General features: G+C 39.6%; 1 protein-coding gene across 5 annotated transcripts in view; it reads left to right on the top strand.

Moving 5' to 3' along the window:
- Positions 1-24822, top strand: part of LOC124619931 (polycomb protein Sfmbt-like) — a 297358-nt gene that overhangs the window by 152730 nt on the left and 119806 nt on the right. For all 5 annotated transcript variants that reach the window (XM_047146574.1, XM_047146575.1, XM_047146577.1 and 2 more), the window contains 2 exons: positions 12174-12383; positions 23029-23158. In XM_047146574.1, the coding sequence (XP_047002530.1) occupies positions 12174-12383; positions 23029-23158 (340 nt within the window). The remainder of the gene's footprint in view (positions 1-12173; positions 12384-23028; positions 23159-24822) is intronic.

The following is a 24822-nucleotide window of genomic DNA, read 5'->3' as shown; positions in this document are numbered from 1 at the left end:
GACTGGAGCCTAGACTTGAATCCAACCATGCATAAAAATTATGTTTGGGTTGGAAAATGTTATATGAAACTTCTTCCATGATGGTGTAAATGTAGCTGAAAATTTTTCTTCGTCCAGCAGGACAGTGGAACAAAGAATATTGCAACAGTTTTATAATGTGGTTCCTGTACAAAACTGCAAAACAACTGAAGACACTTCAGGCTGCCAACTTATGTACATTGAAAATTTCTGGAACATCCCAGAATCATGCTCTAAAAGTGGTCATATTTCAAATAAATGAGCTGATGGCACTTCTAGAAGTGTAGCGCAAAATATCGGCAGCGCAGAAATCGAAACTACAGAATCAATTAGTAAATATCCCAAAGAGTATGCGGGTGGTGGTTCTAAAGAGTATTTGTGCAGAAGGAGGAACATATTTGTTTACAGTGACACTTTGTACGGCAATTAATGCTACTTGGTTTTTAAATTTTCTGTGTGCTTTTGGTAAATAACAAAGTACCAGTTTCAGTACAAAAACAATGAGACCAAATATTTGTTGCACGTCTAAAGTGGATTGCTGCTTGAAGTTTTACTTTATTTGATTCGATGTTTTATTTTTGTATGTAGAAGTAAATGCATCAGCAATTTATGATAAACTTTCATCTACTAAACAGTTCTGAAGCCAAAATATCTATGTATCCCCAATACATTTTGCATAGTCCATAATTAGATAATGGAAACTCCAGTAAGAATTATCAACAATATAGGAAAAGACAGATTACGGACATTTCCTACATTATTGAAGTAGTTACATAACACTACTACTAATTGACATCCGACTGTCTTAAAATATTTCACGGTATTTCAAATGCTGAATAACCTCTGTTGTATTTTAGTTTTTGAATATAATATAGTGGGAACAATTATGACATTATCCTTTATTTTCTAAGACGTCAGTGAAATATTCCTGGCCCACGACGCCCTTTTTGTTGCCAACAGTATACAGTGCACTGAGAATGGTCTAGCTGTTTCCTATTCATGCCAAATGAGTGTCACAGGTGAAATGAGGGGTGTGCTGTTCCTAGCATGTTGTTTATTTTTGCAGGCCTACCAGGTTGCACATGTGCTGTGTGCTGTGAACAGAAGTCCACACCTCCGTTTATGACTCGGCCAATTGTGCCTATTATACGAGACTCTGTCCTTTAGTTATCTCAGCCTTTCAGAGTGCTGCAGAATTGTGATATCAGATGCCTGTTTGCATTCTCAAGAGTCGTGAAACGTGCTTTACAAGAAATGCACCATGAAGCTTTCAGATGTCTCATTTCCCTAGGCACTAGTGTTATATATCGAGGAGGAAGTCATAACATTTAGCTGTGGGTATCAACCATGTAGAGGAACTGTAGATCAAATTTAGAAAAATACTTCACCGAGCACTGGATAGATGTGCACCTAGTAGCACAGTTTGTGATAGGAGAGATTCTCCATGGGATAAAGTCATTGTAAAGAAGCTTGTAAAAAACAACTAATACTACTGCAATATATATGTAAAACAAAGTATAGGGCTGTAGATAGTGACATGCGAGATAAGACATGTATATCTGTCAGAAGGGCAATGTTTGAAGCCTTCATAATTGAGAGACCTCTCACAAACCCAAATTAATTCTGCTCTTATTTCAGTGTTGTCAGTGGCACCAGACTTAATGCCCAGTCATTTGTGACACAGATACTAAAATTGAAGGTATAACATCAAAAGCAGATCTGCTGAACTGTTTCCAATTTTCCTTTACAAAGGAAAATGTAGGAGTACTGCCCCAGTTGCAAAGATGAGTGGCATCATAATATACCATAGATCTGTCAAACAAAAAACTGTTGCCAGTAGTTGAGAGAAAGCACAGCTAATACCAGTGTACAAGAAGGTTAGCAAAAGTGATCCATAAAATTATCAGCAAATATCATTGACATCTATCTGTTGTACAGTCCAAGAATCTACTTTGAGCTCAAACATAATGAAGTATCTTGAACAGAACACTCTTATCCTTGCCAACCTACATAGATTCTGAAAACATTGGTCGTGCAAAACCCAACTTTCACTTTTCTCACATGACATCCTAAAAGCCATGGCTCAAGGTAATCTTATCCATGTTCATAAACACTTTTTCATTTTACAATTTGACTGATTAAAGCTTTTGTATTGAAGCAATTTTGTAGTGAAATCGGTAAAAGTCTGTCATAAAGTAAACTGGAGTGGTTGTTCATTAAAACAGTAGAAGTAACCTCAAATGTGCCCCAGCGAAATGTGTTTGGACCTCTGTCGTTCATGTTGTGTATTACTGTTACATATCCACAGTTTTGAATATAATGTTAATGTTAAAATGCAGTACCACCACACTCTCAAAGATTGCATTATGTTCCCTCAAACTCCTCAATTTTCCTGCATTTATTTACTTCAGTTTGTCTTATTAATATTGCTTAAGTTCCTTATGTATTCTTTAGTTACAGTGATAATTGTTTCTTCTTTTAATTGCTTTGTGTGTCACACTCTGTGTTTTATACCTACTGGTGTAGCCTTGTCAAGTACTAACTTTATTTATGACTTTTGTTTATTTTGTTATTAATAGAAACTGTTATGTAGATATGTTGTTCCTATTTTGTGTTAAAAGTTTTCCTGTCTACTCCAGTTTTATTTATTTACAGATCAATTTTTTACTTTTTCATTGTGTTACCACCACACTGTCAAAGATGTTACTTACTGTTTGTTTCTGCTTCAATCTAGATGTGTTACTTCTCTTCCAATGTTGTTTGCAGACATTGTAACTTCTTTGGTGACGATACTCAGTAAATGTCTGAAGATGGCCTTGTAAGCCAAAAAACGGTTAACACAATAAAAATTAATACTGTAGAACAAAAGCAAACTGGTGCTTTTCATTTATTGTAATGTTGTTCTACCAAGAACTTGTTCTGCCAAGAACCGACAGAAGATTCTGTTAACATAGTATTTTAACAGTAATTTAGAATTCTGACTTAAATTATAGATTTACGAGGATTCACAAATACTTAAGTGTAGAGTTTGTAAGGATGTAAAATGGAATTGTCACAAGGCTCAGTCTTAGGTAAATCTGGTGGCAAACTTCGGTTGATTGTTGGGATTCTGGGAAAATTCAGTAAGTCTACAAATGGGATAACACTTGTGTGACCCATCCTATAATTTTGCTCAAGTGTGTGGGACACATACCAGATAGCACTAACAGGTGATATTGAATATAAACAAAGAACAGTAGCCCTAACGGTCACAGGTTTGTTTGATCCACGAGGGGATGCTGCAAAACCCCAAGCGGCATACACTTGAAGATATACAACTACTGAAGAAAGTTGTGATAACCTGCTTTAAGTGGGGAATGTAAATATGTTACAGGCATGTATGTATAGCTGCCATAGGGCCTGCAAAAACCCGATAAGATTAATAACCATGCTCGTAGAGGCATTTGAGCAGACATTCTTCCAGCATTCCATTTGTGATTGCAACTGGAAGTAACCGTAGTATGTGATACCTTGGAAAGTACATTCTGCCATGCACTTCAGTCATCTTCAGTGTATTGATGTAATATTGAAATGCTCTCATTATTTAGAATATGAAGAAAATTCTTACTTAGAAAATGACTGTACATAGACAATCACCATCTATGTTGATGTATGTAGCTTCCTTCCATTGTTTTGATCTCTGCCACCTTATTTCTTTTTTGTTGTTTCAGTACTCATTCAACTTTTTATGGTAGTTTAATTTCTATTAGTTTTACACGAGAGTGTGAAGTTGTTAGAAAACTAAATATTTTACTCTATTTTCATGATGACGAAGAGGTGGGCATGGAGGGTAAGAACACCCCTGCAGTTTCAGCTCAGAGTGACTACCTGCAAGTCCTTCCCCTGGCCAGAAACTCCTAAACAGACACAACTAAACAGACCAAAACTGCACTACTGCCACAGCACACAGGGAAACCAGACATCCTGCTTATCACTCTGCTCAGTGGACCTGCTTCATCTTTTGGCTGTCACATCTTGTTTTATGGAACATCATATCTTTGACAAGCGTTGAGAATTCCACTGTTGAAGAGGTTGATGACCATGAAGTTTGGTCATGTAAAACAATACTCATCATTGTCATTGTCATTAGCAGCAGCAGCAGACATTTTGTTCATTTTTTAGTGTGTCATCTGTATTCCATAATAATTTTGTATAAGTTGTGTTTCTCGTTTGGTTAGAGGTCAATTAAGGATCATGTCAAGATAACTATTGGTTTGTCTTTTCCTTCATCTTCCTCAAAAACTCTCTCTTTCTCAGAATGGTCTCTTTTCCTCTCATCTGACCATGTGACACCAGTTGTTTACATCTATGTTTTATTATCCTGAAAACATTTGAATTTTATTATGTCTAGTCTAAATTTCTCTCTTGAGTAATGTCTCCTGTTCAGCAATTCTTCTAAGTCCTCATTTCCCTTGTCTCCAATTTTTTATCTGTTTTCCTGTTTTGTAAGAATGTGTATATCTTCTGTCTTACTATGTTTTCCTGTTTTGTATCTAGATGTCCACAGAGTGTAACATATCTTTTCCTGATCAGCTGTTGTTTTAGGACAGAACAAGTATATTTGATCTCGAAACGCTATTGCCATCTTTATTCTTTATTGAAAGCGCCCCCCCTGCCCCCGCCCCGCATGCCCTTTTTGCATCCAGATAAAAGTAGTGTTGCCGACACGTAAAGGACTTAGTGGTTTTACAACTGTATTATAATACCTTAATTTAACATATTTAGAAAAACCATGATATTTAATGCCTGTTTTCTTGATATTGTCATACTTGGTTTTTCAAATTCTTAGTGAACAAAATTGGTCATGTATTGTATTTTTACACATGATGTTTGTATACGTGTTTTCTGAGGTTCCATTTGTTATTATGGGTACATTTGCGAAGGCCAAATAATTTATTGCTTTTTTTATCCACCCAATTTTTTGTAGCTATTGTCTTTCTCATTTTCTTCCTTTATTCTCTTGTAGATTCTCCAGCACGCTGCTGAGTGATAATGATGACATACTGTTTTCTTGACTGACTCCTGATACAGCTGGAAAGAAATAGAAGTTGTTCCAAGGAATTTAACTATAGACACTATTTTGCAAGAGTTTGTTTAGTTATTTACAGTGTTTTCCTACATTTTGCAAATTCCTTCGGGTTTTTGAGAAGGGAGTGTCTATTGAATCGTATGGCTTTCTAAAGTCAACAGACATAAGTATTATCTTCTTAATTGATGCTTTCATATACCTAATTATTTGTTTAAGGTTTAGAATTTGTTCTGAATTCTGTTATGTATACAGGGTGCTCGTAAAGTCCTGATCCATTTTAGAGAATTAATGGATGCATGTACATAATTATAATCTATCACTGTGGTAACAGCTCTCTCCCCATCCCCCCTGCTGTTGTTAGTGCACAATTACAGAGGTGCAACAGAGTTCACTGAGAAATTCCACAAGCCAGCATCAACAAGAGCAAAGATCCGGTTGCTTGTCAATGAGTTCGAAAAAACTGAAAACATTGTCAATAAATGACATGTTAGAAGACCTCCTGCACAACAAGAGACTGTTCAGTGAATCAGAGAAGCAACAAAGTCAAAATGCATCAAGAAGTTTAAACAAAGAGTTAGAACTGTCAAAATCAGTGATTTTGATAGATTTACACTGAATGCCAAAGAAAAAAGTTTACCACAGTCTGATGTTTCACAATTTAGACTTAGAAGATTACACAGCTTGGTTGAATACAAGCTGCACACAACAAACACTTGTGGACCTCGTTTAGTATACTATGCAGAAAAGTTAACAAATATAACTGCCACATACAGTGTAACAAACCACCTGACACTAACTGTGAATGACAAAGAGAGACACAAAAGTGAATGTGTGGCTTTGATTCACAAAAGCCTGCAGTTATGGGCTCTTCACTTTTGTAGTAGAGGCAATTGCAAGAAACATATACTTGATATTATGGAGCAGTTGCGAACAAGTGTGTCAGCAAGAAGGCATTGCGGATGCTGTAGTGTTCCAACAGGATGGAGCACAACCTCATTTGCTCTAGTTGAGGGACTACCTACATCGAAGACTCGCCAACATGGGGATAGGCAGAGATTCAGTAAGCTGTGGCTGCCATATTCACATGATTGGACAGCTCAGAAGAAAGCAGACATGTGTGGTAGAAAAAGTCAAAAATTTTATTTTCTTATTAAAGTTAGTGAGTGCATTTTTTGTAGCTTTGCCTCACAAGTCACCAAGTTATTTCCGACACAAGAAGTTCTTCACTCTGCTGTGTGCATTCTTAACTCAGTACTACACCCGTTGTGCTCTGTAGAAGTCAATAGCATTTTTATTAGTTTTCTATATTGAGGGAGAAGTCTGCTAAAAGAAGAATATATAATGGAGAATATATTAAGTGTGAATTGATGTTATTAAAAAGACAATGTCCAACTACCACTCTTGTGTTGTGTGTCATAATATCCTTGGTAAAAACTCCTTGTGGCCTGTATGTATGGAATGTCATCTAATAACAGCACACTGAGTGTTGAAGAGTAAACCACAAGAGTTTTTGTTGGAAAAAGTAAATTCTTAAATTGCTTGAAACTGGACTCCATGGGATTTTTCCACCAGAAAAGTGGAAAGTTATTGAAGCATCACAAAAAAACATAAAACCTGTTTACTATTAATAGGACATGATCAAACCTGCCATTCTTAAAGATACCTCTCTCAAACAACAGTGTACAATAAGGGCCTGAAGAAATTGCCTCAAATGTGAAATAACAGCTCATTGGAAGACTGAAAATGTCAAATTTTTTGCCTTGCAGTGTGTCAATTCTGCTGTGTTGCTTAATAAGAGGGTGAGTCAAATGAAAACTTTGAATTTGTAATAACAGATCGAAATTTCCCGCCATTATCCGGTAAGTTGGTAAGCGTGCTACAAACAGCATGCAGAATGGATGTAGGTGGCAGCATAGTGCAGATTCACACATACCGTTGCAGTATCAGTATAAAGATGGCCGCCCCACTTATGACTTTGCACCAGGGAAGAACAGTGTTATGTTATTCGGTTTTTGTGTAGTGAAGGTGCGAAAGCTATTGAAATTCATTGACGAATGAAGGTTCAGTACGGTGGTGCATGTTTGTCACAGCAGCAAGTCTACAAATGGAGTAGGATGTTGGCAAATGGTGTGACTTCAGTGGAAGATGCTCCTTGTCCATGTCAGTCACGAGTCGTGACGCCACAGAACATTGCAGCAGTTGAAGCCATAGTGAAGGAAAAGCGCCGAGTGACACTGAATGACATTGCAGCATGTTTACAGATTAGTCATGGGTCAGCACACCACATTGTGCATGATGTGCTCGAGTTTCACGAAGTTTCGGTGAGATGGGTGACACAGCAGCTGACTCCTGAAATGAGAGAACGACATGTTGATGCTTGTGAAGAACTTCTTCGGGGCTTTGAATGAGAAGATGATGGCTTCCTTGCAAGAATCGTTACTGGGGACGAAACCTGGGTTCACTTCGACCAACCGGAAACGAAGAGAGCGAGCAAGGCTGACTCTCTTTTGGGTCGAAAAAGGCGTCATTTTGGAGAATTACATGCCTAGAGGGACCACTGTCACTAATGCATCATACACAGATCTCCTAAAAAATCATCTGCTGCCTGCAATCAAATCAAAGCGATGTGGATTGCTGTCAGCAGGTGTCCTTTTGCAACACGATAATGCGAGGCCCCACACTGCCCGTACAACAGTTGCAACAATCACAAACCTGCATTTTGAGTGCCTTCCTCGTCCACCATACTCACCAGACCTTGCCCCAAGTGATTTCCATATGTTTGGACCACTCAGAGACGCAATGGGAGGAAAGAAGTTCCATTCTGATGAAGAGGTATGCCAGGCGGTGCACGAGTGGTTGTGCGGACTACCAAAAGAATTTTTTTCTAAAGGAATTTATGCACTTTGTAAGTGCTGGAGGACTTACATTGAGCGTGGGGGAGATTATGTTGAGAAGTGATACAGCTTCATTTGACTCACCCTCGTAATATCTGCTGATTTGTGGACGAGAAGAAAATAATATAATAACTGTTATTTTCTAAAAACTTGGAAACCATATCAAAAGGTTCTCATGTATTTACTGCCATTAATGAATTTTTCATTAAAATAATTTTCTTGAGGCAGAGTTGTAGGAATTTGTACTGATGGAGTACCAGCCATGTTAGGTTCGTGCTCTGGCGTCCTAAGTGCTGCCAAAGAAAAAAATCCTAATTTTATTGGCTCTCACTGTAATGTCCACATCTAGCACTAGATTCTGAAACTTCACCTGAGAAACTGAATACTGCACTGAAAATTGCTGTCAGTGGTGGATCCACCACAGTTGCCTGAACATTAAAAGTGCTCGTAGATGCGCTTTAGCTAGTTTGAAACTGAGCATTCAGGAGGTGCTTAAACAGTTTAGACCATCTTATTGAAATAAAGAATTTTTCTTGTGACTTCCGTCACTTACAAATATTAGATGTGAAAATTGTTGTTGAATTAAGATATAAAGACATATTTATTTCGGAACCAAGTCATTTGATAACCCTCCGAGTGTCGATATCAGATTACTGTCAAGTAAAGTTTTCTTGAAAGAAGCAAAATAAATAAATAAATAAAATTAACAAACATTTGGGGGATGGGGCATGAGATATTCTGGGGTTGCAAAGAGTAGCACCAATTAGAAGAGGTTGGGAACCAGTGATGTACAGGTTTTCTGTTGAAACCGACTGTGGGAAAGAAAAGGCTGTGGTCTAAAAATGTGTGATTTCATTTTCTTTCTCACAGTTGGATTTAACTGACAAGGTGACCCTCCATATTGTAAATCACGGATTTTGATGCGCTTCAAATATGTTATAGAGGCAGTTGCCCTGAGTACCTGGCTATCCGGTTTTTCAGCGAAGGGCCTTGGTTTTTGAGAAAGTTGATTTTGAAGTTCATATACCTGTAACATTGCATATATTCCGAGAAAGTCAGTGTAGCACAGCAGTAAAGGTTCACGGCTACCGTGATGGAGGTACCGTGTTCAAATCCTGGTCACGGAGTAGATTTACGGCATATTTAATGGAATTTGTGATTTGGCCTTTTGAGTCTTCTTTAACTCCTCTACTTGTGGATCTTCTTCTGGCTGCACTACTGCGGAACACTTTGTTCTTTCATTTCACAGAATTTTTCTAACACGCTGCACTAGAGACGCTTTGTGAGCAACTGATGCTGTAGTTAGATGCGAACATAAAGGAATGCAACTCGCATTGTCATTGGCCACAACTAGGAGCTGGGGTTCCCGTTATGGCTAACGGTATTCGTGGGAGAGGAGAAGATAATGGGCAGAGTGTAAAATTATGTTGAAGATGATTTAATTCCCTCACAGGCTGTGTATGGAACTTGAAAAGGACTCCATCAAACTTCGAGACATAGCTTTAAAATACTATTACTAAGGATTAAAATGTCACTCAGTGTTGCAATGGTACAATTATTATATAAGGGCAACACCCTTCATTCTCCTTTCTGAAAGGCAGAATTCAGTACTTAAGCATTTACACTTAAGTGTCAAAGAAATTGGTATAGGCACGCGTATTCAAATACAGATATATGTAAACAGGCTGACTACGGTGCTGTGGTCGACAATGCCGATATAAGACAAGTGTCTGGTGCAGTTGTTAGATCGGTTACTGCTGTTACAATGGGATGTTATCAAGATTTAAGTGAGTTTGAGTGTGGTGTTACAGTCAGTCCACAAGCGATGGGACACAGCAGCTCTGAGGTAGCAATGAAGTGGGGAATTTCCCATATGACCATTTCACGAGTATACCTTGAATATCAGGAATCCGGGAAAGCATCTAATATCTGACATCACTGACACTGGAAAAAGATCCTGCAAGAACGGGAGTGATGACGGCTGAAGAGAATTATTCAACCTGACAGAACTGCAACCCTTCTGCAAATTGCTGCAGATTTCAATGCTGGGCCATCAGCAATTGTCAGCGTGCGAACCATTCAACAAAACATCATCGATATGAGCTTTTGGAGCCAAAGGCTCACTTATGTACCCTTGATGACTGCACAACACAAAACTTTATGCCTTGCCTAGGCCCATCAACACCGAAGTTGGATGTTAGTGACTGAAAACATGTTACCTGGTCGGACAAGTCTTGTTTCAAATTGTGTCGAGTAGATGGACATGTACGGGTATGGAGACAATCTCATGAATCCATGAGCCCTGCATGTCAGCAGGGGACTGTTCAAGCTGGTGGAGGCTCTGTAATGATGTGGGGCGTTTGCAGTTGGAGGGATATGGGACCCTCAATACGTCTAGGTATGACCCTGACAGGTGACACGTACATAAGCATCCTGTCTGATCACCTGCATCCATTTGTATCCATTGTGCATTCTGAGGGACTGGGGCAGTTCCAGCAGGACAATGCGACACTCCACACCTGCAGATTTGCTACAGTGACTCCAGGTACATTATTGAGCATATCAGGGATGCCTTGCAACATGCTGTTCAGAAGAGATGTGCACCCCCTCATACTCTTATGGATTTATGAACAGCCCTGGAGGATTCGTGGTGTCAGTTCCCTCCAGCACTACTTCAGACATTAGTTGAGTGCATGCCACGTTGTGTTGCGGCACTTCTGCGTGCTCGCAGGGGCTTTACACAATATTAAGCACGTGTACCAGTTTCTTTGGCTCTTCAATGTATGTTGCCTGCCTTGTCCTCTAGTGCTTGTTAATGATTTTTGCACCATTGAAAGTCATAAGATATAACCAAATTATTTCTTCAGCTTTTGGGTCAGGTTCAGTAATAATATTTTGCTACAGCCGTCATCAAAGGTGGCACACGTCAGCCTTACGTAAGCTGAACCTTTTTCAACTAACGTGCAACTGTCTGCTGATCTGTGCTTTGGTGTATCATATTGGACAGTAAGTGCTAACCCCCCCCCCCCCCCTGCCCCCCTTCCCCTTTTTCAATATGAAAGCAAGACATAGATATTCTTAAGCATTTAGAAAATTGAACAAGTTTTTCTACTGATGTTGCCACAACCAGACTTTTAGTTGGCATTTGTACACAGTATGTACTCATAATACTGACAAAGATGAAAGTGAATTGCAGTGCATTCTCCAGTTTATATATATATATATATATTAATCTGTGAAGTAAACCCAAATTTGTTTCTCACTCCTGTTTAAGAAAGCTACTTGATGGATTGTTCTGCATTATCTTCATTTCACAGTACAGTACTTGGCATATCCGTCAGTGTGAGTTATTATGTAGCGATGTTGCAAATTCGAATTATCAGGGTAAGAATTTTTGTGACATGAAGGAAAGATGTAGGTACTCCGCCTTCCTAATTTCAGTTCTGATGTTCATACAATTCACTTCATTCCTTCTTCTCACCTATTGCTTAGAGCACAGAAAATATTGAAAAATGTATTTGAGTGTAGATCGTTGTTAGAACTCGTTAGCATAAGACATATTACTATTTCAGAGCCGAAATATGGAAGAAATGCTGCATAAGGAGGCGCATGTGGCATGCGTTTATATATCACAGTTTTCTGAAACCAATGCTGTACCAAATGAGATGCTACACTGTTAAGACATTGAATGAGTATTCCGGAGGACAACAGTAAAAACCCATACCTCGCCATATGTTAAGTTTTCTGTAAATGGTGTTACCTGAATACCAGAGTAACTCCTTTGGTAGGAAACATCCAAGTTCCTTCCCCAGTTTGGGATGAATCTCAGTCTGTGACGACCTCACTCTCGATTGGGCATTAAACTCTAATCTTCCTTCCTTCCTCAAACCAATGACAATTATTCAGAGTAACATTAACACCCAATGGTGGTACAGTTCTGCTTCATGTACCATGGTTATATATTTGTCTTGCACATAATGGATAACTGCTTGTTGCTGCTGTAGTAGTAGTAGTAGTAGTAGTAGTAGTAGTAATTATGATGATGATGATGATGCTTTGCCTTCAGTGTAATTATTTCTGTTTTGTACTTTATTCCATATTTTACATACTCCTTTTCATGTATTTGTTTTTATGTTATTTCTGCAACTTTTATACTATTATTATACCTTTGCAATTATTATAATAATTCACAGTTTGAGCGAATGGAAGAAACAAAAAGTATATCACCTGAGACCTTAAATTCTAATTCATCTGTTACACCATTACCATTGGCCATTACACTTGATGAACCTATGGACCCACCACTGAAGAGAAACAGAGCTGAAATTCCAAACACATATGAATGGAAGAATCAGCTGTCTGAGCCTGGATTTATTGCTGCTCCAGTATCCTGTTTCAAACATGTGAGTACTTAGTACAGGGAATCACTTTTCTAGCCACTTGTAATTTCTCAGAATTCATATGTAAGGTAAAAATCTGCATTTTTGTTGATGTCACTGCCTGACTATGTTTGTCAGTTTCCATCTGTCACCTGTTAAGCTTCAGCAGAACAGTAAGTTTAACAACGAAAACAATCAATTATTGATAAAATTATATAATTGGATAGATAAAATATCTACTCTACAAGCAGCAGCAGAACACACACATAAAAGACTGTTATGATTCGCAAGCTTTCAGAGCCAGTGGCTCCTCCTTCTGGCAGAAGGGTTGAAGGGGAAGGAAGAAGGGTGAAGGAAAAGGACTGGAGAGGTCTAGGAAAAGGGTTAGATTTTGGGAAAGTCACCCAGAACCACGCATCAAGGGAGACTTAGCGTACGGGATGAGAAGGAGTCTCCTTTTCCTAGACCTCTCCAGTCCTTTTCCTTCACCATTCTTCCTTCCCCTTCAACCCTTCTGCCTGAAGAAGGAGCCACTGGCTCCGAAAGCTCGCCAATCATAACAGTCTTTTATGTGTGTGTTCTGCCATTACTTGGTGAGTAGTTTTTTTATCTATCCAATTAAATAAAGTTACATATTTAGCTTTTTGTGTATATTCTTCATAATTTTAGCTCTTAAATTCCTTGGTTGTTTTTCTATTTAAGAGGTGTAACTTCACATTCTGTAGTGCAGTTGTTATTTCTTTTGAATAGCCAGCTACACAGCTCAGTAAGGCATCAGTCTCCATTGGTGACACATCAGTAGGGCAGCGAGTGGCATACTCAGGTTTCTCTGTGTTGTACTTTTAGACTTTCTTAAGTTAGTCATCCTGGGATGAATAGAATGTGTGTAGACTGAGGAGGAACTGACCCCAGTTTGAGAACCGCTGAAGGCACTTGTGAATTCTGTCAACTGTCTTCAGGCTGCTGCCCAGGGTGTACAGTGGCAGGGAATCTGGCATGTCACATGGGACATTTAGGATGTTGCTTGTATCATCTGCTGGCTCTGCTGCCGAGGCACCTTTCAGTGAACCCAACACAGTGGATCCAGTCTCACTGCAGGGTGAGTGGCAAGCGGTAATGCATTTGCATCACTGGCATGGGTGCTGGCCGGCTGAATTAGCTCATACACCCTGTGAGTGGAGAGGTGGCTGCTCCTTTAGTGGTGTCCGAGCAGGCACATGGGAAAGACGGATTTGCTACTTATTGGGGGGGCAGGGGGGACTCCAGTGTTAGGCACATTTTGGAGCCTCTTGGGAAAGTTTTGCTTAGGGCTGCAAAGAAAGCCAATGTGTACTCGATAATGTCTGCCAGAGATTTGAAGGAGTCTTTGCCTGCGGCTGTCGAGTATATAGGGTAAAGTTGTGTGTGAGTTGTGACCCACGTTGGCACCAATGATTCTTGTCGCCAGGGTTCTCAGTCTATCCTCAGTTCATATGGGCAGCTGGCAGAAGTGGTGAAGACTGCTGGCCTTTTGTGTGTGTGTGTGTGTGTGTGTGTGTGTGTGTGTGTGTGTGTGTGTGTGTGTGTGTGTGTGTGCGCGCGCGCGGGTGCGGGTAGTTTGGAGCCGAGTAGGGTCTCATCTAAATCCTTTGTCGACTCTGTGACAGTCTTGGCTGCAAATTTTTTGACCTCCATTATCAAGCGGAGAAATCTAGACCTCCCCTTGATAGGTCAGGGGTGCACTTTACAAAGGAAGCAGCTACTTGTGTAGCAGAACACTTGTGGAGTCGACGTTAAAAAAAAGAAGCTAGGCAGTAGTTTGAGGTACTGTAACGAACACTCACTAGTCAACATGCAGATAGCAAAATCAGTCGATTTCATCATTAAACTGTCGAAGTATTTGTAACAAAGCTCCCGAATTTGCTGTCATCCAGGAAATTGTTTCCTTTAAATTCTCATGGAGACTGAGAACTGGGTGCAACATGAAGTAGAAAGCTTTGAAATAATCAGCATATAATGGAATGTACATCGAAAAGACAGGTTGGACACGATAGGAGGAAGTGTGTTCATTGCAGTCAACAAAAATATTGTCTCTATTGAGGTCAAATTTGATTGTGACTGTGAAGCTATCTGGATGCATATATTGGGTTTAGGCGAAGTCAAATTATGAATTTCCAGCATGCTGGAATATTGAACTGGAAATCAAATTAATTGTTGAATGTGTTTACCGGCCATATGATTCTGCTGAGCCATTCAAAGAAAGTCTACACTCAGTAACGCAGAAATACCCAGATCATACAGTATTAATTGAAGATGTCATTACTGTAGTGAGTATAGACTGGGGGTCTATGGACTCATTGCAGGCAGTATGGCAGGAAATGATGTGAAGTACTTTTGAACACATTTTCTAAAAACTGTATGAAGCAGCTAGTTTGAGAGCCCAAACGCAATGGAAACATTTTAGAACTTGTAGCTACAAACAGTCCTGACTGTCATCAAATTAATGCACTCCACAGCTGTGAAATAACTTGCAAAAATGGTAAAGAGCAGCAGTCGGTCATCATTTTTGTTCTAGCTTGATTAGAGTAGATCTATTTCGACTAGTAACTAACCATTGTCAGGCAGTATTTTGGAGTTTTTATATGTGCCCTAGTATGTTCACACCTATTGTTCATTAAAGAATACTAACAACCTGACAGAAGCCTGAACAAGTGTAGAAATGCTAGTGCATGTATAACAATTCTGAAGTACTGTACCTATAATGGCTAGGTGCTAGCCGAAATGTGGATGTGCTCTAATAAAGCTAGAAGGAAAATGACAACTGATTGCTACACTTCACTATTTTTGAAAGCACTGACTTTATAGGTGGTGTCAGTATAGAGACAGTGATTAGTGACCATGACGTAATCACAGTGGCGATCGTTACTGAAGTTAATAAATCAGTCAAGAAGGTTAGAAGAATATTTTTGCTAGAAATAGCAGATAAGCAGTTGTTATCATCCCACTTAGACAGTGAATGGAAATGCTTTAGTTCCAGTATGATGGACATAGAGGAATTGATGGGCAAAGTTTCAATGGAATGTAAATTGCACTGTGGAGAAGTGTGTGCCTAGCAGGCCTAAGTGGAAAAGACCCATTGTGGTTTAATAACAAAATAGGAAAAATGCTGAGAAAGCAAAGACTGTTGCAACCTCGGTTCAAAAGAGAACACAAAAATAAAGGCAGGCAATAGTTTGTAGATATCTAGGTGTCTTAACAGACATTGATGGGCTAAGCATACAGCTACTACCACCGACATACCTTAGCAAAAGATTTTGCCAAGAACCCGAGAAAATTCTGGTCTTACGTAAAATTTCTAAGTGGGTTGAAGGCTACTGTCCAATCACTTGTTGACTGGTCTGAAGTTTTAAATTTTGTATTTAAGAAATAATTCACACTGAAGGATTGTACAAACATATGGTCATTTGACCATCGCACAGTCTCCCATATGGAAAACATGGTAATAGGCTCACTGGCATAAAGAAGCAACTGAGAGAGTTGAGAAAATAAAAATAATAATAATTTGCTAGGACCGGATGGAATCCCAGTTAGTTTCCAAAAAGTACTCTAAAGCATTAGCCCCTTACTTCGCTTACATGTATCGCGAACCTCTTGCCCAGCGTGATGTCCCAAGTAACTGGAGAAAAGCCCAGGTGACTCCCATGTATAAGAATGGTAAAAGAATGGACCCGTAAAACTTAAGGTCAATATCCTTAACATCAATTTGCTGCAGAATTCTTGAACATATTCTCAGTTCAAATATAATTAATTTCCTTCAGATGGAAGAAGCTTCTATCCACAAAGCACTGTGGTTTTAAAAAGCATTGCTCATACAAAACTTGGCTTTCTCTTTTCTCACACAATATGCTGTAAAATGTGGATGAAGAGCACCAGGCACGTTCTGTATTCCTAGAGTACCAGAAAGCATTTGATATGGTGCCCTACTGCAGACTATTACTGAAGGTATAGGCATACAGGATATGTTCCCCAATATTTGAAAGGCTCAAGGACTTCTTAGCCAATAGAACCCAATACGTTGTCCTCAACACTGAGTGTTCATCAGAGACAGGGGTTTCATTATGAGTGCCCTGGGGAAGTGTGATAGGACCACAGTTATTCTCTGTATACATAAATAACCTGACGGATAGGTGAGCAGCAATCTGCGGCTGTTGGCTGATGATACTGTGATGTATAGGAAGGTGTCATTGTGGATTCATTGTAGGAGAGCACAGGCTGACTTGGATAATGTTTTTAGTTGGTGTGATGAATGGCAGCTGTCTTGGAATGTAGGAAAATGTAAGTTAATGCAGATAAGTAAGAAAAACAATCCCTTAATATTTGAATACGGCATCAGTAGTATGCTCCTTGACACAGTCACATCAGCTAAATATCTAGGCATAATGTTGAAGAGCATTGTGAAATGGAACAAGCATGTAAGGATTGTAGTAGGGTATGCAAATGGTTGACTTAGCTTTACTGGGAGAATTTTAGAGAAGTGCGGTTCGTCCATAAAAAGAGACTGCCTGTAGAATACTAGTTAGCATGTCCCATTCTTTAGTGCTGCTGGAGTGTTTGGGACACGCTCTCAGTTGGATTAAAGGAAGACACCGAAGCAATTCACAGATGGGCTGCTAGATTTCTTCCTGGTGGGTTTGATCAGTGCACAAATATTATAGAGATACTTCAGGAACACAAACACAGATCCTTGGAGGGAAGATGACATTCTTTTCATGAAACTCCATAGAGAAAATTAAGGAAAAAGGAATTTGAAGCTGACTGCCAAATGAGTCTACTGCTGCCAATGTACATTCCGCATAAGGACCACAGAGGTGAGATATGAGAAATTAGATGTCTTATGGAGGCATATAGACAGTCTGTTTGCGAGTGTATGGATGAAGATGTTAGATATTTTGACTGTTTATTCCATAGGAGTGAGATTTGGTGCACTTTACCTCCATTCATGTTAGAATGTTTAAAACGATTGATTGAAATGTGTAGAACATCCTGTGAAGGATACAATTGTGTCTTAATAAAAATTGGAACAAATTTTCTATTTATTAATTTTAAATACAGTGGAAAATGTGAACATTTTTAAATAAAATTGTAAGTTATGATAAATGCCCACATAGATTTGGTCTGAAGCCTATCCATGACTAGTGATACATAACAAAATGGGGAAAATGTTAGTCTCTTTCTTTTCAGTAGTGGTCCAAAACCCTTCTGAGTGATTTTCTTTGCTCATTGCATTTGTCCTTAGCATTTTTTATGCTCATTTTGAACACAGCTTGTTGTGTCCCCCCCAGCTTTTACATGACAGTCGTGTAAATAGTGATCTTTCCAACATGTCGAATTCATCGGCCAGACCACTAACTGTCAATAAGGTTACAGTTTGTACCAAGCTGCTAACATTAAAATTTAAGCAAATGGCCCTTGCTTTTCAGATTATCTCTTGTATCCAGCCCATAAGCTTGTTATATAAGGGATAGTCAAATGAAAATGATACAGATGGGAAGAAAGTAAGTAAACTGTTTATTATTTCAAAAGTAATTACCATACTGTCATTACATTTACCCCGCTGTGAGATAAGACGGTCAGTGCCTTCATGGAAAAATGTTAGTGGTTGCCTATGGAACCATGATTGTACCCAGGTGCGCACGTCTTGTCCAAAGCAAATCGACAGCCACAAATGTCTTTCTTCAGGACTTGAAAAAAATATGAAAATTGCTTGGGGAGAGATCAGGACTGTATGGAGGATGTGTAAGGTAAACAATGATTTTGAGGCCAATTTCTTTTTACCAGTAACATTTTACAGTTACCTAATCAGCCTCATCCAAAAACAAAAATCCAATGTTGCAAGGCTACAGAATTTTTCACTGGATGGCACAACCAAAGCTATACAATATTTTACCATAACAACTGTTGCCACATGGTGATAATGTCAGTCTTTGCTGAAGAACTATGATTAGCTGTTAAATGTGGTGAAACAAGTGTATATCTGCCAGTAGTATTTAGCTCCAGAATGTCCGCCCCAATAGCTGAATGGTCAGCGCAACGGACTGTCATGCCAAGGGGCACGGGTTCGATTCCCAGCTGGGTCAGAGATTTTCTGCGCTCAGGGACTGGGTGTTGTGTTGTCCTAATCATCATCTCACCCCAATTAACACACAAGTCGCCGAAGTGGCATCAACTCAACAGACTTTCACCAGGTGACCGGCCTACCCGACGGGAGGCCCTAGCCACACATTTCATTTCTCACTGTAAAATGGCACTGGAGCACATGCACACTGCCAGTTCATTAATGTCCCATTTAGGGACATCTACCAATAGACATAATCAGTGCCTATGAAATGAATTGCAGCTGTTTCATCGGAATATCTCAAGAGTTTTAAAAACTTGAACTTACACAATGCTCTGAGGTTTTTCAGCAACATTCACTGTATTACAACATATCATCTAATTCACAAAGGTCAAGATTTTTGTCTAGTCCTTTTTAGAGAATTGCGACTAACTTCACAGCTGACAATCACTAAAGAAAGTAAAGTGTTATTTTTGAAACTAGGAACAACTGTCCATCAGTGAGATCAACAGGTAAGTGATACTCCCAAAATAAACAAAGAAAAAACCCTTTTGGAAATTAGGCGAATCATTGTGTAAAACTAAATGAGAACTACACCCCAACCAATCAGCAATAGCCAAAGATCATCCATCTGGACTGTGGATGACCTGCTATGTTACTAAGGGCTTGTGTGATTGACAGACTGTAGAAAATAAGAGCAGGTGATCAGTACAGTTAAACACACTACCAATATACACAGGAAGGACTGTATCAAGCTGTCAGTATCCTGGCTGAGGGGAATTCCAGTCCACAGTGTAGCAGAGTAAACACCAACAACAATAAGAGAATTGTCATATCACATTGGATCTCCCTGCTGAAAGAGACTTTCTCTGGTTGCAGATGCTCTAATTTAGTAATCAAGTTGATCAGTGACAGGAAGTAGCAAACAATAGCCACACGTACAAACCTCTCCCTCCTCTGGCCTCCTGTTTCTGAACAGTCAAATGATGTCCAAGAAAAGTTACGTATGTTGCCATATGATAATAGAATTAGAATGCAATACATAAGGAACGCCATCTTCAGGGGGCAAGCATTTCTGTTGCCCCAGATATGACAACAGCAAGTTGGTCGAACCATCAGCATTTGACTTTACAATTCTTGTTATAGTTTACAGAATATATGCCCAAAGTAATTTAATAGAAACAGAGACTGGTTGTAAGAGATTATGAACTAACGAAAGAAGAAAGTCATTTTCAATATAGATCAAAATTCTGAATGAAAGAAAAATAGTAACTTTATAATGCCACTTGATTTGTATAAGGGGCAGTCAAATAACAATGAGATAGATGGGAAAAAGAAAGTAAATAAACTACATTGCTGGCCATCCAAAATGCAACACGAAGGACTGAAGGTATCACAGCCAAATTGATTTGGGTGGTGATATATTGTACAAAAATCACATGATTGAAAATACAGCCCCATGTGAGGAAGATGATGAAATCAGTATTGATCGTTGCCACCATCGCTGGCTGTAGCCACCGCTGCACACGTTGCCATAGAATCAGAGAGGCTCTGGATGTGTTGTTGTGGTACAGCAGTCCATGCTGCTGTCACACATTGCCAAAATTTACCTGGTGTAGCAGCGGGTGGTGTATCCCGGACCAGTCATTCCGCAATCATCGGCCAGATGTTTTTGATACGTAATAGGTTATGAGAACAGGGAGACCAATGCATCAGTGCAATGTGATGGGCGATGAAGTTTTGAACCTTGCATGGTATGTGTGGTTGCGCATTATCCTGTTGCAATGTGGCTGTTGGCCAGCTCGGAAGATACAGGAGGACAAAAGACTCCAACATTTCATAGACATGAAGGTGGCTGGTTAGTGTACTGGCAGTGTGCACTACAGGGATGCAGGAGTGGAATCCAGTACCGCCCCAAACCATAATACTGGGTGCAGAACCATTATGGTAATGCATAAGGCAATAGTTCAGTAGTCTCTCACCACAGTGTCTCCAGACACTAATCGAACCATAATTGTGGTGCAGGCAGGTTTGGGATTTGTCGGTAAAAAACATTGTCATTTCATTCATTTGTCCATGCGTGTTGTTCATTACACAATTGCCGGCATAAATGCCTGTGGTTTTGATGCAGTGATAAATGCATCAATGAACACCTTGCTGACAGTCCACTCTGCTGCAACTGATGTCTAATGGTATGCGTGGACACTGCTAGTTGTGCAACAGACCGAATTTGTTTGGTATGGTTCATGATGGGGCAAAGTGACCACTGCCAAACACACAATATGCCTGTCATTACGTTTAGTGGTGCAACGAGATGGATGCAATCAGTCCCATTGGCCCGTTGTTCCCTCCTGCATCCAGCAATTACAGATCCATGTCACAGTTGCTTGGTTGCATTTGATATGATCATCAATTTATCTGAGGAATAATACGTAATCCATATAGGCAACTATTCTTCCTGTGTTGAACTCTAAAACGTGCTCGAAAGACACTGTCTGTCTTCTACGAGGCATACTGAAGCTGCATATGCAAAACAACAATGCACAATTCCAGTACATCAACATGGCCGTGTGTTCACCCTTTACGCAGTGCCAGCAGGTGGTGCTAATGGCGCCCATGATGTGCGCCTGCACTGAAATGCTAATCAGGTGCATCTCTCATCGTGACAGATGCATGCTGCAAATTTCACCTGATTTGGGTTCTTCCTTCAGGGTGCTGCATTTTGGGTGGCCAGCAGTTTATTTATTATTTCAAAAGCAGTCATCATAACCGATAATCCATTTATCCCACTGTAAGACAGGGTGGTCAGTGCCTTCATGGAAAAATGTTTGCAGTGAGGGTCAGCTCCCATCCACTCCCCTCAGTCCACTTCATATCTACAGTTTGCCATATGTTCTGTGTCCTTATGTTAAATAAAGATTGTTGTTAATTTATGATACATAATATAAAACCTAAAATGAATTTGCCCACAGTTATTGCCACTTCAGTCAGCCCTGTTTGTGTCAAGTACATTACTTCTCACAGCTTGTAGGCAGCATGAAAAAATTGCCACATGCTGTACATTGTCCACTGTGGGGCAGCAGCTATAGTCACTGCCTCATGACAAGTGGGTCACCACATCAGTTCCCACCACTTTCAATTATTTATTGCTGATTTATAATTTCTGCTAAGGTTCTGGTACTAACTTATTTGTGGAATAGAGGTTATGGGATGGATGCAGTTCTAATGCAGATCCAAGGAGGCTCTGAAAGAGTGATCGTGCCTGCGAAGTCAGACAAGAATTACTCTGCGACTGGGAAAGAGTGTTTACTAAAGATCATAGAGTCCCTAGAAGATGAATCTGTCATCACCCATAATGTCATGGGAATCGAATTCATGTGGTGAAGTACCACCCAGCACTGATGAATTGAATGTAACTTCCGTGTGTCAGCCACATTTGTATCACCCACGTATTCAAAAGCAGAATTTTTACAGAATTTATAGGCACTCTGCCTCGTTCAGTCTCCTGTCTGTCCACTTTGCTACAGAAGCAGTGATGCTCATGTAACCCATTATTGGAAAAAACACCATAAAAAGTATGAACCTTTGTGTATTCCACGACAATGTGACAGATATTTCATAAATAAGCACAATGTGAAAGCAAATAATTTAGACCGTGATATTGAGCAGAAGTAAATGAGGCAGTACATTCAACTATTAACAAACCACAAAAGATATGCATATTACTTGAACATAACATTTTATCATAGAAGTTACTGACTAGTGTGTTATGGTTCGTGATATCGTATGAATATTTCACTTACCTGAATGCATGTGCATGAATGATATCACCTTACAGCATCATCCATAAAATAATGACGGCTCTGGATTTAAACACAAAGGCAGTAATGCAACACTTCAGAATGCCGTTATTGAAACACGTAATTCAAAACACTGCTTACAAATTCACAAGATGAACGTTTTAGGAAATGATAGCAATGGGCAAATTTTTGGAACATAAATAATATGGCTGTTTGTAAACTGAAAAAGGTGCTCATTCCATCAAACACTCTAGGTGTGTGTTTCTTTCCTTTTCTTTTTTTTCCCATAGTAACAATATGCCCACGCTATCTGATGAGAAATTGGAGAGCTACATTGTAGCTATTGCAACCTTTCAAACTGATATGCAACAGCTATAGTGAGTAATCAAACCATAAATCAAGGAGATAATTAACCTTATGTGAAATCTTATCACTCACAAACCCATAAAGACTTGAATGACGTATGAATATCAGTGAGAAAGGCTTAATGCACACAACCGAACAAAGTGTGAATGCTCAAGTGCCAGAGATAGAATAGTATTGGATACGCAGTTCCAAATCTGAACAATACATTTTCATAATCTGTGTTTGGGTCTGGCTATTATTGCAGTAATGGCATGAGCAAATGTGGCATAGTGGATAACATGGCATAGATAGTTGAACAGATTAGAATTTAAATAATAGTTTGAAGCTCTTCTGTTTATTGTGTAATTAGAGGGAGATTCCAATTGATGACTTGTACTACATAGGTGTGTCTTCCTTTTTTATTTTACAGGCACCAATTTATGAATGCTGGGACAACATAACAGTTGGAATGAAGGTTGAGGTCGAGAATACAGACTGTGATAACTTCTCAGAATCATTTCCAGACTCATTTTGGGTTGCAACTGTACTGAAAATAGCAGGTAGTATAGTGTTTCTTTAATATTAATATTGATAGCTGTTTGCTTGTATGCATCTGTCTGTTCTGAGAAGCAATTTTGAACAGCCCAATTGTGTCATGTAATACTTTCAAGTGAGTTACCCAAGTGACACTTAGAATAATTAACTGAATGAGAGCAATATAAATAGATTGCATGAAGGGTCATGTGAGAACTTTTCTGATCATATAGGTAAATAGACACTCATTTCTAAAGTTCCCAGGAGAGAGCGTAAGGAATAATCCTGTTAGAAACTGTGGTTAAGTCGTGAAAAAATTTAGTTCCACACAGAAATTAATTACGCAGAAGTATGCAGTAGGCATAACATTCTGTATTCAGACGAGACAAAAAAAGGAATAACTATAAAATCAAAAGCAAAGAATAAACTCAATATGGCACTTTATGATGGAATTTTCATAAGGTATACACCACTATACCGCAGAATGTATATAGTGGGAGTCAGTACACAATCTCCCCGTTGTATTTGACATTTCGCCCAGATCACTTTGTCACACCTTTCTTGAAACCAGGGGGCTTCTCCTTGGAATCGGTGTGTTTTTCTAGTTTCTGGGTGGTCGTGCCTGCTGATGTTGCCTGTGTGGCAGCTTCTGATGTCTGTTGAGGCTCCTCTGTATCTTTTCATGCAGGAGGATCTTTAATTACTGCCTCTCCCTTCTTCATGTTTCTTGATGCCAGTTCTTTTTCTGTTGGCTGTGAATCGTGAAATGCCACTTTGATACAGTCAAGTGGAACTGTGGTATGTGTGCCGTGGGTGTCAACCTTGAAATTGTCACCACCTTGACTAATTGCTGCATACGGAGCTTCATACGGGGGTGCAGTGGGTTGCATACTGCGTCATTACGTAATAGCACATGTGAACAGATGGCTAAATCTGCAGACACAAATGTGCGGCGTCCTGTTTGCTTCTGAGGCTGTACTGGACAAAACTGACATACGGGGAATCGCAACGTAGTAGTGAAGTGAAGTCTGACACAGTGACTGTTTCGTCACCCATATCATGGATGAACTCTCCAGACAAACATAACGATTGGCCGTACACTGCTACTGCAGCTTGAAAGTCACGCTAGAAGGCTGTTCACAGTTCTGGTAAAACAGTCGGTAATGTTTCTGTCCACTTGTCTGTTGCTTGACATCAAAGGGCTTTTTTCAGTTGTTGGAGCCAGTGTTCCACCATACTGTTCGCTACGGGATGATAAACAATGGCCCTTATTTGCTTGACACCTAAAAATGTGACAAGGTCTTTAAAGAGGTGTCCCTCAAATTGACATCCTTGATCTTAAAAAAAGGTTTCGCCACAGTCTCTGCAGTGATGTCTGCCTTAGTAATTGTAACCTACAGGCATAGATAGTGGGCCTACAACAGCCATGTGGAGATGGTCAAAACGCTGATTAGGAGGTATAAATGTGCTGGGCAGTGCCTTGACATGTCGTGATTTTGTTCTTTTGACAGGCCATTCATTGTTGGAGATAAAATTTACAGTCAGTGTTCTTGCTGGGCCAGATAAAATATTGTTTAACAATGCTTTGTGATTCCTCGGAGTCCAGAATGGGCTAGACTGTATATTGAAGTGATTGCCTGGGCTCAAAATGGCTGCGGAACACAGGAACAGTATGTGGGACTGGGATCTG

The sequence above is a fragment of the Schistocerca americana genome, chromosome 6 (genome assembly GCF_021461395.2).
Source record: "Schistocerca americana isolate TAMUIC-IGC-003095 chromosome 6, iqSchAmer2.1, whole genome shotgun sequence".
In the NCBI taxonomy this organism is placed as follows: Eukaryota; Metazoa; Arthropoda; class Insecta; order Orthoptera; family Acrididae; genus Schistocerca; species Schistocerca americana.
This window is presented reverse-complemented; position numbering and strand designations above follow the sequence as displayed.